Raw genomic sequence first — 13,718 nt, 5'->3', positions numbered from 1 at the left:
AAAAATCGCGTGTAGTTCCTTCAAACTAAGGCTCCATATACACGGGTCCGGACAAATCTTTGCACGGACAAAAAACTTGCACGGTTCCATCTTGCATTTACACGGGACCGGCGGAACTGGACGAATTTTTGAACGGCTAAGTGTGCAAGTTTAGTTTTGGGACCTGAAAAAAGTAGGTCAACTTTTTGACCGGCACGGTTCCATGTTTCGTACGGACTCACCCAAACCGTGCAACTTTTTGCTCAGATAGCGCGGTTAAGGCCTGGAATCTAGTTAAGTTTTTCTTGGTCGCTTTGCAAAAACGAAACATTTTGTTACATTTTGCCCCTGTTTTGCTACATTTTGTTAAATTTAAGACAAAAGAAGCAAAAAAGGCAGATTACAGATATGAGGAGACTTGATTCTTTTTAGTTTGTTTTGGATTCGGTCTTTGTTGAAGTTTCCCCACGCCTCGGTACGTCGGACGAATTTCTCCTTGTCGTCATCAGGGTACTTTTCCAAAAACATTTTGGTTACGTCCTCGTACCACTTGCTCCTGACCGTTTCCCAGTCAACTCCTTACCTTGCATTTCCTTCTTTGTAATCTATAACTACATGTGGCAACCAATCAATTTCTACATCAGACCACGTAAAGTTTTTGTTAAAGTTTTTTTAAACATTAGCGATAACCAATCACAACAGAGAAGTAAAAAAAAACATTCAAATGCCGCGACTGGTCTAAAATTTGCACGGATCCGTGTAAACACTCCTACAATCTGTAACAGAATTTGCACGGATCCATGTAAACAGGCAGTCCAGGAACAAAATTCGCCCGTGCAAAAATTTGTCCGGACCCGTGTTAACGGGTCCTAACTGTTATGTAACGATACGATTAATTATTTTTCCCTTTACTTACGTTTCCAATTTTCAATCACTGTTAGATTAGCGAGTTGTTTCTGGATCTTCTTTAGCTTAAGAATCACCCACTCCTCATGATCACTTTGTTGCATGTTAAGCAACCAGGCCTCCCTGCGTCATTCAGTACTGCGTCTTCTGGAGAGTTTGCCAACATAATTTTGGGAAAAACTGAGAAGAAAAGTAGGGAGATTTTATTTCGATTACAGTCACTTCAAGACACTCTATGAAAAACGTTAATTTATCATATTCATCATTATTTGCATGTTTATAGATGCTTATCACTAAGTCATACTTCCCGAAAAGAACGTAATTGAGTGAATAATTCATTTTCCTGTCTGCTCGTTCCACTAGATATTAATTTGGCCTTAAAGGTAGTATTCTATAGGATCATATCAGAATAAAATGCTTCTGAAGTATTGACAACCTTCACCGCCTTTGAAAATCAGCATCGGTGCTTCAAAAGGGTTAAGGCTTGTTGCTACGTCACGATCCGCAACAAAGAAGTGTAGCTGCGCAGTGGTGACGAGAACATGTTGGCTGGCTAGAATTAGCTTTTAATTGATTTGTATGTTGAATTCGTTTATTTTACGGAGGTCAAATGAACGCAGAGTTGCCTGTCAGAGCGCTACAGCCGGGGTGGCCAGCACTAAGCCTAGTCACACTCCTCATTGTACAGCCCTGTACCTATCCGTTACATTTATTTTGTAAAAAGTGTATTACAGCTGTACTTACATTTTTTATTCGTCATTGCTCGCCAAAATACTACAAGATTAGCAAAAATATACACTTATATGTCCAATAAGTCAGCCTGACTAAACCATCTGCAATGAATGTTCAGCTCCTACTCTGTCACGGCGTTCTTTGCTTCCGAGGTCAACTGAGTCTAGTATTTCTTTATTGGTAATGCTTACCTTCGGGCTTATTGTAACATTTTGATTCTACTGTAATGTGTGACATCAAGAGGAAGAAAAACACAATTGACTTGGTAGCCATCTTTAAAGTCTATCAACTAAGGGAAAATAGAAAAATCATTGACTGGTTAATTCAGGGGCACCCAACAGATCGTTTAGGTGAATATCTGTTCAGAAGACCTATAATCGCCTAGGATTTCGGAATTAAAGTGTGTTGAAAAACTGGATATTTCTTTAGCTTAAACTTTCGTGTCATGGAGAAAGTAATGGCTGTTGTTTTTGGAGAGAGAAAAATATCGTTTTGGGTACAAAAAAAAAGGCCAGCTACGATTTTCGAGAAGGCAACAGCGGCTCGTAAATTCGGTTAATAATATTTCGTTCCCTAAAATTTTCTGAAGTTTGAATGTCCAGCTAGCGTATCCGAAAAGATATATTTTTCTTAGCGTTTAAAAATAAGTACCAGATCACAGGTGCTTCCGGCCGGCGCCCCAGTCCGCCCGCCCTTCGGCCGTTCTCCTCTCGGCCATCTCGCCGCCCCCGGGGGCCTCCTCTCTCCCCCCCCCCCGCGCGCATGCGTCGGCGCCGGTGTCCTCTCCTGCGTCGTGTGTGCTTTCGTCGTCCGTGTTGTCTCACTCCGCGCGCCCCTCTCTTCCTCACCTCTCATCCTTGGGTTGCGGTTCCTGGCCTGCTCCGTGTTCTTCCGCGTCTGCTCCCTGGTCGTCGCCGTGCTCTAGCGGTAAGTTCTGATTGTCTTCGTCACATTTGTGTTGTCATCCTTTGAGTCTCCCTCGTCTGGCGATTCACCGGCCGCCTCGGACTTTTGCTCACCGCTCGTAGTCTAATTGTTTATTAAATCGCACAAAAAGTACACTTATAACGTAAAAACGGTGTTCCGACACCTATGGTAAAATGTTCTCGTTCGGTGCCCCTGCTAATTAGTTCTCAAATTCTCCGATGAGCTTGTACCAGACCACTTTGAACATGTAGACTTTGCAGCCTCTATCTGTCAAGCTTGTGCAATGGTCAAAACTCGTTACATGCTATGCTTATACAAAAACATTTTCATGTGATGAACATCATAAAAGCTAGCGTGGCAGTTAACAGGCTTTGGAGTTATTAGAAATCATCAGAAACTTTACCAGACCAAGTGGCACAAGCTGCCGTCCTTACAGAGTAAATAGACGATCTTGTTTAGAATTAAATACAGAAAATATTTTTTCTTTATTATACCGTTTTTTTTTTTATTATTTTTTTCCCCCCAAATTAATATAATCCTTTATTTTTTTTATCCCCCCAATATTAACCCTTTTTTATTTTATCCCCCCCAAATAAATAACCCCTTTTTTAATTTATCCAAAAAAAAAAAAAAACCCCCCTTAAATAACCACAACAAAAAAATAAAAAACAAAAAAAAAAAAAGAATGGCAACCAATCTAAAATAATACTTTTTTTGAATGATTCAAGCACCAAATGTAGTTACCGTATTTACCCTTTTTAGACTGGCGAGGGACTGATCGAAATTAAAAAAAATTGTATAGTCAAGCGGAATCTTACTGCACTTCTGTACGTTGTGACACTGGAAGTCTGTTAAATTACCTTGAGCAGTTAGTTTCACAGTGATCTCTTTCGTTTAGACACGTACGCTCCACGTAAGATGTAATACAGAAATTCTCTTATGTAAACATAAATATCGGCGTGGCTGACTAGGGTCCTATAAGTTACAAGAAAAAAAAATTGTGAATGGCGTAATGCATCCAAATATGTTTATATGAAAACAACACACATTTCTTTCCCCATATCATGAAACTTTGGGCTAAAGAAATCTCCAGTTATCATCACGCTTTTATCCAAAAATCGTTGGCGATTATACAAGTCTACGGATCAGTTATTTTATTGACCGAAACGGTCTGTTGGGTGCCCCTCACTTCCCAAAAGAAAAACACGTATCTTATACTCAAAGCAACAAAAGTTAAGCAAAAAAATTGTAATTTCCTAAATTACGCAAGTTAAAGCTTTAACCGCTCACGGCTATTTCAGTTAGTAAGACTGAAATACTTGCATTCTCTCTGCCTACCTTGGATATTCGTGGATAAAATGTATCAACGTTCACTTCAGATGGACAAGATATCGTCTTAACTCAAGCGATGAAAACCTGCAAAAAATAAATACATTAGAATAAACGGTTGGCTTTTCAACTGTAGCTTCTGTTTGAGTTCAACGGAGAGAAAGTCTTGTAAACGGATCCTACCTGTCTTCCTGTGGCAAGCATACAGCCTGACTGAAACGGAGAGAGGACGCGGAGTACGTTGAAACTCGCTCTTTCTATTGGTCACTGATAACATAATGAGTAAGATAATTGCCTGAATTGAAATGGTAACTTCTGCTTATGCTCTTATGGTGACTTCTGCTTATGCTGACTTCAGCTTATGCTTGTAGCAACTTCTGCTTATGTTTTTGATCTAGCCGACGAGGATGTCGTTGACAACAGTCACTTCTCTCACAAGAATTACGAAAGCGTTCAAGGACATAAATTTCCATATATATATATAGTAGTTTGGTACGTGGTTGGAAATTCAAAATACAAACCGACTTTAACCAGTCATGCTTGACTTTTCTTTGTTTTGAATGTCCCAGCGCGTGCTTGCCTCCAGCGAGGTGTTGTATAGTTCCATCGCCAGCTTTAAAGGTCCTATTAAACAGAAATACACGAGTTTTATTTTCTTTCTTTTGAATAAAAGTGTTGCTGATAGTTTGATTGATAATATTCCATAACGTTCCGAATCAAACAACCTTCGGAACATAACGTAATAACGTTTTTTCTAACATCTCTAACGGTTCCCCGGAAAAAGTCGCGAAAACCGAACAACTGAATTTGGAAGCAGCGAATGCAAGCATAACTTAACTTTCTATTCACTGACATATTCACTGAGTGGGATGTGCAAAAGTGTGGTCTTTGACTTGTTTTCTTTGTTGATATGACATTTTCAATGATAGTTTACATGGAAATGGCAACATCTGCTCTTGTTTTAGCCTGGGGTTATGCGAAAGGCCTTTTAATAGTCTTGACAACCTTCGCGATCTATGCAAGAAAGTCAGTGTTTATATCTATTTCTTTTATCAATTCTTCGCTCTTCACCTTCTTTAGCAATCTTCTGCTATTGTTATAAACAAATTGAATTTGCAAGCAATACAAAGAGTGCGCTGAATTTCCTTTTATTGTTTTAGTTTTGTTTAATGAGATTATATGCCCAGCAACTGTTTGGTTAATATTATTTGTCCGCTAGATAATTCTATAAAAAAAACCCTTCAATTTCATGGTAAAAGAAAATACTGCACAAAAACATGTACTTTTAAACGGAATTGCCCAGCAATTCACCACACATGACAATACTTTGCACCAAACTCTGGCAGTAAGAATCGAAGCTACTTATTCAGCCATCTTGGCTCATTTAGGAAGGAAAAGCTGCATATCAGTTCTGTGCTAACGAAGTACTCGAACGATGAAGTTTATACGACAAATCCAATTTTCGACCGACATACGTAGCTCGATCTCGGAAGACCAAATTTTTTCGCATACTGGCCGACTGTTTCAAGTACCCGTGGTCAATAGCGGAGCGCGCGAGTGACGCCATGACTCAGACAAGACTCAGACAAACAAGCCGAAATGGCGGATGATTTTCCTAAAACACTTTCTAAAACAGCCGGTGTTCCTAGAACCTTTTTTTTAGCGAAAACTTCGCCTAGATTCCCTCTATTTATCTCAGAACACGCTGATGTTCTCTGAGGCTCCTGGTGGGTATAATCATTTGCATTCTATTTTTAGACGGCCTCGCGCGCTTCGCTATTCTCAAGATTGAATTTGTATACGACTAGCTTTGATTGCATCGTAGTTTGTTTCCTGGGAAGGGGCCCTTTAAAACATTATGTCGACCACTTTTTTAAGTATGGCTTTTATATAAAAACTAAAAAAACAAACTTAAGAAGCATCTTTTGTAAATTAATGTTTTTATATTATTTTATTCCTTATCAAAGATTCACCAAATTAAAGAATAATTATACGATAACAACTCTTGCCTACAATTCTGTTATGAAGTCTGCCTTCGAGCCTGGTGTCCCAATAGGCCAGAGCGTATCCCGGTTTAACTAGCATGACGCGATTTGGAGTATTTCCACTCTCCCCTGATTAAGATGCTAGTCGATCGCAGGGTTATCTCCAGCTTTTATTCACCGCTATCCATTTGTACACCTGACACTATGAGAGAAAATTGTCTTGCCCAATAACACATCACAGTGACTCATGCCAGATCCCCGGTCATGCTATGCGTACATCTATCGAGCTGTCCATGCACGTGGAAAGTTGGGAGAGTATGATACAGAGAAGCTTAAAATGTCATGTGGAAACACTATACTCGGTCTACTAGGACGATCGAGGCGAGTGTTTAATTGCATCAGGTGCTATCATGCCCAGGGGGGTACTTGCAGTATTCATGACGGGGGGGTCCGACGGAGCTTCATATGGGAACCCAAAAAAATACATGAGCCTGAATTTTACACCCAAAAAAATACCTGACAACAAAATTCTACCCCAAAAAATACAAAACTAGCACCTCGATCTATTTATTCAATCAAACAGACTTTAAGTCCTTAAAAATACATACAGATCTCACCCAAAAAATACCGAGGGTGTAAAGTTTCAACCCAAAAAATACGTCGACCTCCCCGTCATGTATCTGCAATACCCCCTGGGCTATCATGAAAATCGTGCCCCGGTAGAAACCATACTCAGGCGAAATATATCACAGATTAAACCGAGGTATCCAATACTGGCATTTTCTAGGATTTAAAGATATACATGTAAATACAATTGCTTTAAAATAATCGGCGAAAAGTTTCAAATGCACGTGGCTGAGACGGAGAAAAATTAGAGAAACATCAGAACAGCATACTACAGTACTCACAAGTACACGAGAAAATAAATCGCTATCAGGTTCGAATTTCACTTTTCGATTATCGACCACCTATTCTCTTTAAGACTTCCGCCAAGATTGAATCACAGCCCGAATCGAGCTAGACTGTTCACAGCCCTCTATTTTTAAAAATAGAGAGGCTGTGGACAGTCTAGAATCGAGCAGGACCATGCATGGACCCTGTGTCCAGGTCGATTTCAAATGTCCGATTATGCAATCGAGACCATTTTATGGGAACCGGCTTGGGGTCGATTTACAAAGATTTATACCCCGTCGCTGTTTAATGATTTCAAAGCGGAACTTTCCATGGCATCCTGCGCGATCCCGCGCGTCTCAATCCACCCTTCCAGACATCGTAATCGATGACATCAATGAGAAATCAATAGGTATATCGATGGGTAATCAGTTGATTGGTCATCGATTATTGACGATGATCAATGAGTAATCAATGGCTAATCGATAAGCCACATCATTTTCCGTCATTGATAAGTCATTAATTGGATTGATTAGTATTTGATTGCAATGATTAGTGATTTGTTTTAATGATTACCCTCTTTTTTTTTATAAGAACGTCTAATTTTCGGCCGAGGCTGAACTTTCTTAATTTTTTCGATGATTTGTATGTAGTAGATAAAATATGAGCGGGAGATCTGTATGGGCGTTTACAATGGCGAGCCGATAGGCGAGCCATTGTAAACGACCATACAGATCGGACGCGAATATTTTATTCTACTTGTGAAATGAAAACAATAAATTGAATGCAAAGTTTTGTTATGCGAATCAGTAGAGATCTGTATCAAAAGTTAATGAATACTAATTAGCTGAGCAGGAGTCTGTATCAAAAGTTAATTCTATTGTTTGATTTGTATTGGGGTTTACAGTTGTGTACATGCGGTCGGTGTAAAACGCAGACCATGCAGACTGCAGACTGCAGACTGCAGACGGTGCAGACGGTGCAGACCGTGCAGACTGAGTAATTTTTTTTTCTTCTTTTTTTACATTGTGTTTCACAAAACTTTTCACGAACGGTTTCCGAAGTTCGTTTGAAATTCGCGAAGTTCGCTACGAACTTTAGGGGGAATTTCATTAAGTAGTTGTCAATCGAATTACGAACTTCGAAACGAAATTGTGAATTTCACGTGCAGCGAAGTTGAAAGGTTGAGGAGTTCGCAAGTTGAGAAGAAGTTCGTCCAGTTTGTTTAATTTGGTGAAATGAATCCGTTCACGGTACAAGGAAAGGCAATTTCAAGTCCAGGAAGGCAGGAAATCATCTAAAGTTGGCTTCAAGGTCAAGGATTATTTTATTTAGCTTCCAGCTTGTTAAGTTTTCTTCTACTGTCAGAGAGCGCGTTACACTGTAAACATTGGAACATTTTAAGTTTTAGGTAAAACGAACTGGTCGGATATAGCAGTTTGTTTGTAAGTTCAGGTTTCTAGTTCAATTTTATAACGTAAACAAATGCTTCGGTTGGTAGTTATGCTTTGGGAATACAGGGTTTTCTCGAGAAATCCCCCAAAATTTTTTACACTGTCCTTAATAATAAAATATAAGTAATTCATAAATAAATAACCATTTCAATTGTTCCAAAGCAAGTGTTGTTTATTAGTAAGAAAAAATTTAACCAAAGCTTATTTTTTGCAAATATAAATTATTTCAGAGGAACAGAGTTTATCACGAACGGACAGATGGCGTGACTTGCCTGTTGTGTAAACACAGAAGTATAACAACACGGAATTAAAAAGTTCTGGTTTTCCGCAGATTTTCCAAACTGATATGTATTCAAGAAGGAAAACGTTTTTTTCTCTTTAGAAGATTTTTACGGCACACACAAACAGTATTTTTATATTTAAACCGGTTCATCTGTTGAAATTTTTTCCTTCGAAACTGCACACGGCAGAACTTGTAATCTATTTTTAGTCGGGTGTCGGGTGACATTGGGAAACTCACTCGCTCAGTTGTAACATTCACAAACCATTTTCAGGGCCGCCTTGCTTTTTAGTCCGTTGATGTCCTGCCTTACTGGACTTGGGATTGCTTTTTACTGTACTGGGAACGGATTCATTTCACCAAATTAAACAAATTGGACGAACTTTTTCTCAACTTGCGAACTCCTCAACCTTTCAACTTCGCTGCACGTGAAATTCACAATTTCGTTTCGAAGTTCGTAATTTGATTGACAACTACTTAATGAAATTCCCCCTAAAGTTCGTAGCGAACTTCGCGAATTTCAAAAGAACTTCGGAAACCGTTCATGAAAAGTTTGTGAAACACAATGTAAAAAAAGAAGAAAAAAAAATTACTCAGTCTGCACCGTCTGCACGTCTGCACGGTCTGCAGTCTGCAGTCTGCATGGTCTGCGTTTTATACCGACCGGTGTACATGTGATCTGAATACAGTGCTGGGATTGGTTTGCACCCTCATGAATAGTTAATGAATTTTACAAGTTATTTTAAAACCAAAGTGGTATTGCAATCTCTTCATTCCTGGCCGAAGAACATGTTCACGTAACTGATTGGCGATGGCAATGTTGGTTACAGGCTGGATTTAAATAAAAATTGATTTACTGCATATTTTCGTCACTCACAACAAGTAGGAAAGAGTAAAATTCGTTCTCAACCAAATAAAGCCTTGGATACATTCTTGGGATGCTCTTAAATTTTAGCCTTTTCACAGCCTCGTCTCGTTATCTGTTTGGTTATCAACGTTGCCGCTTCATTTTGTTCGCCAGGCGACTATTTAATATAACTACGGCATACTGTGTGTGAACCCACTTTATCCGTGTACTATCAAGCTGGTTCGTTTGGTTAAAGTAAGCATTAAAAATATTTGTAATAATAATAAAAAAATAAAAATATTTGCTTGTTACACAAGAAATCCAAGCGCATTCGATGCGTCGTATTTATGAAATTTCTTCCGTGTACTATCGAGTATTGTGTTCTCGGGCAAGACAGTCACTTTACTCACATAGTGCCTCTCTCCACCCAGGGGCCAATTGTTCAAAGCGCGGATAACGCTATCCACCGGATAAATCGCTATCCAGTGGATAAATGCTAACAAAACATACTACACTATCCACTGGATAGCGATTTATCCAGTGGATAGCGTTATCCGCCCTTTGAACAACTGGGCCCAGGTGTATAAATGGGCACCAGCAAACTAATGCTGAGGCGTTAATCCTACGATGGACTAGCATCCCAGGAGAGTAGAAATACTCCTAGTCGCCTGATGCTACAGAAACCGGGATAAGCTCCGGTGGTTGATGCAGACTTTTTGCAGACTTTAAACTATCGAGTGACTCGTTTGCCTAAAATTAATTAAAAAAAAAAACACGTGTCCTAGCACTATAAATATTTGCTTGTGCCATAATGGAATCCTAGCGTATTCGCTGCGACGAAAATCTGAAATTTCTTCCTTATCATTCTTCGTTGGCATATGGCGTCATCACCGTCTTTATAGTGAACTTGGTAAGTTGTCGCTCTAGAAATGATCTGAACGGTTTGTCCGGCTCATTAATAGTTATTAGATAGAAAAGAAGTCTGACATAGTTTGTTTGAAGAAAATCTGCATTCTTGCCCGGACACTCAATTGCAAATCAGCAGGCCAAATTCGCATTTGCAAACCAAACCGCACTAAGAAGTTCATAGACTTGCTCCAAGTCGCTCGCTAGATGGGACGTTCCTACCCGCTAGATCGTGAGTACCGCTGGATACGGAAACGGAGGGCGCGCGCGGGCATGAAAAACAAAATGGCGGAGGATCTTGGCGGAACGCGCACGAATATATAAATTCCGCGCGGTCACTCGCGTGCGATTTCAAAGCAATCTTACTCAAGTAACTCTATCGACATTAAACGAGCGACTTGGAGCAAGTCTAAGAAGTTCATTTTGCACACTTTATCAGTAGAAAACCTTACTGGGAGATAATGTTACGGCTAAATATATCTTTTTTATTACCCAATTAGATTTTGCCAAAGATTCGACCAAACAGCCGGCTATGGTTTGTAATACAGCATTCTAGAGACCGAGCACCGTATTTACAAATAATCCAAATCGTACCATGTATTTTTTTAATAGTTTCTAACAGGGCTCTTTTGCGAAGCTCGCATTTTTTTTTACTACAAGGAGCAAGCTGGTTCTGCATGAGCAAAAAATAATAAAAAAATGTCTCATTGAGTGACAGTTTGCCGAGCAAGTATTTGCATAACGCTCTATTTTCCTTTTTGTAAATGATAGAAAGATTTCAGACCATTTCACGGTGCCCCTGAATTGATTAAAAATGCTCTTAGATTTTACAAGTGCCGAGATCTTACTAGTGCTGTACATTTACTTTGGTTCTCTTTAGGAGAATTTGACTCTAAATCAAGACAGCATCATTGCAAGCCTATAAAGAAATCTGGCGGGACGAACAATTAAATTAAGGTGGCCAACAATAGTTTAGGCCTCCCCGCCTTTGGCATTCTATTAAAGCTAGCCCGACGGTGAGGCTGAAAAACGATTACTGTAAACCAGCAAAGCTTTTTCCAGTTAAAAGAGTCCGATAAAAATGGCGTCAAAATTTGTTGCCGTGGCAACCCGAAAATGTAATAAATGCCCTATTTTGACCGTTTCAGGCTAATTACTTGAAAAGCACTGTGTGAAAGTTTTTTATTTTTTGACATATGACAAACGATACACTTTTGTAAATTTTAAAACAATCTGTTAGTAGGGTTCAGAGCCACCTTAAATTTATGTAAGTATAACATAGCTCTGAACCTTACCTACAGATTTTTTGTAAAATTTGCCCAAATGTTTTCTTATGCTGATAGCACAGATATATATTTTGGGGGAAATAAAAAAAAAAAAAAAAAAAAAAAAAACAAAAAACCCCGAAAATAAGTAACAATAATATTAAAAACAAAAACTTTCTCCGAGTAGTTTTTAAGCTATTAGCTTCAAAAGGTCAAAAATAGGGTAACTTTGACATCTTTTTTTACGTTACCATGGCAACGAATTTTGATGTCAAAGTAACCTGTATTTGTTTATTTGTAAAACCTATCAACATTTGTGCTAAAAGTTATTCCTTACCACTATTGGTGTAGCTGCGATAGATTGCCGAAGACAGGAACGTTTAACCATCACGAGCCACCTTAAACTAAAATACACTGACAACTTGGAAAAAGAAGAGTCTTGATGTATTAGTTTATTAATTTGTGTCCGGTTACACTACAAGTGTTCTCGGAGCTAAAGTTCGTCACTTTTCACGTTTGTCGCTAAATCACACAGTTCCAACCGTTTCCACTCTGGCCACAAAATGAAAAGCCTCTAAACAAGCTAAGATATGGATTTATCCGTGATTTCTCATTCTCGCTCGTGTTCTTTGGCCTTTTTCCTACTACAAATTGGTTCCACAGGCTATAATTTTCGATATAATTCTTGTAATACGCAAATGGCCAAACATTTTCGAAACAGAGCAGCTAATGCTGGTTGTGCTTGTCGATTAAACTACATCAAAAAGATGGTATTTATGCTAGCCTCATGCTATGCCATAGCACTTCAGTTTCCCCAGTGTGTGGTAACCTTCCTCGCCGCTATCGCCTGTATCGCCAAACCTCAGCTGTTTAACTGGTAGATGTAGTCTTGTCAGTGAGGAGACCGCTGTCTTCACGCCATACCGGGTCATTCTTATCACAGTTACAACCATAATTGGGGTCTGCACATGAGTTGGTCATCCCACATGCGCAATTACCACTGCCAGGTGATGCTCCACCCCAGTACGTCATCTTGCTAGAATCACGTGACATCCACCAGGCAAATCCCCGGTGCCCCAGGATTATTGATTCATAACACTCATACTTGATAAACTGTTCACAGTGTGACGAGACTCTAGTGAGACTTGCAAGCTGAGACAGACTCGCTAGCTCCTGTGTAATGAATGTCACGTAAGTAACACCCTATAGATTCACATTCTTTTACATGCGTTCTGTTCTCACTGTGTTGACCGACCACAGTAACACCAACGCCACTCTTGTCACCCATGTCACAGTAAACTGAAAATGGTGCCAGGCCTCCCGCGCCATCTGGATCAATGACGTAATTTCTGCTTTTATCACCGCCGCTCCTTCTGATCGAAGAACAGGAAGTAGTATAGTTGCATTCCAAGCCATCTCCAACGTAACCATGGTTGCAGGTACACGAATATGATCCAAGTTCATTTGTGCAACTGGCATGCTGATGACACTCATATGTCTGTCTTTCGCATTCATTTAGGTCTGTTGAACAGACAAAATGAATTTAAACTAAGCTTAACAGTAAATATAGTATAATGAAAGAGGCGTGTTTATGTGTAATAGTGCATAAACTGAGGGTAAAAACGGTAAAAAAATGATAATAGTAATTCTCCTAACTGATTGCCATACATTTCCTTTGAAGTTAGTAGAGGGAATTTGGTGTTAGATCAAGACAATATCAACTGACAGTCTATTAACTAGTTGATGATTTCCTTAATTCTCATCACCAGTCTGTTTGTAAGGAGAAATTAGAGGATGATCATTATTGAAATCAAAGGTTCAGAATAACGTGTTAAATTTTAAAAATAGTTCCTTAACTCTCCAAACTTCTGTAATTCTGTCCGATTGTAAGATATGCAATAACTGGGCAATTGTGAATAATTTCAGCCACCGATAATCCTCAGTGGCCGTTGCATGGCTTATTTCGAATTTTCAATATTGACTTAAAATTTTTTTCTACCATGCATGACTTTTACTTTATTTTAGGCCTACCATCATACACAACATGGCAAGAAAACAGCGCGATAAAGCATATTTTAGTCAACTAATTACTCTACCTCGTTGACTTGAAATATTTAAACATTGTCTATTGTCTATGATTTCTAATTCGGCCTAATAAACACTGATTGACATCTTACCTTTCTTACAAGTGTACTGATGACAGTCGCTACACCGCAC

The 13,718-nt window shown here is 39.2% G+C and overlaps 1 protein-coding gene across 7 annotated transcripts in view; it reads right to left on the bottom strand.

Annotated features, from left to right (window-relative positions):
- Positions 1-13,622, bottom strand: part of LOC144651442 (coadhesin-like) — a 31,141-nt gene extending 17,519 nt beyond the window's left edge. For 2 of the 7 annotated variants that reach the window (XM_078511378.1, XM_078511385.1), the window contains exons 1-3: positions 3,883-4,736; positions 1,809-1,906; positions 896-1,065 (exon numbers count right to left, since the gene is read on the bottom strand). In XM_078511378.1, coding sequence (XP_078367504.1) covers positions 896-989 — 94 coding nt within the window. In that variant the 5' untranslated portion in view covers positions 990-1,065; positions 1,809-1,906; positions 3,883-4,736. Of the gene's footprint in view, positions 1-895; positions 1,066-1,808; positions 1,907-3,404; positions 3,520-3,882; positions 4,737-13,597 lie in introns of those variants that run through there. The other 5 variants (XM_078511384.1, XM_078511383.1, XM_078511380.1 and 2 more) reach the window with 5 other exon arrangements.
- Between the last annotated feature and the right edge of the window lie 96 nt (positions 13,623-13,718).

The sequence above is a fragment of the Oculina patagonica genome, chromosome 4 (assembly GCF_052425735.1).
Source record: "Oculina patagonica isolate OP01 chromosome 4, crgOcupat, whole genome shotgun sequence".
Taxonomy (NCBI): Eukaryota; Metazoa; Cnidaria; class Anthozoa; order Scleractinia; family Oculinidae; genus Oculina; species Oculina patagonica.
Note: the sequence above shows the minus strand (reverse complement) of the source record. Positions and strands in the feature narration are given on the sequence as shown.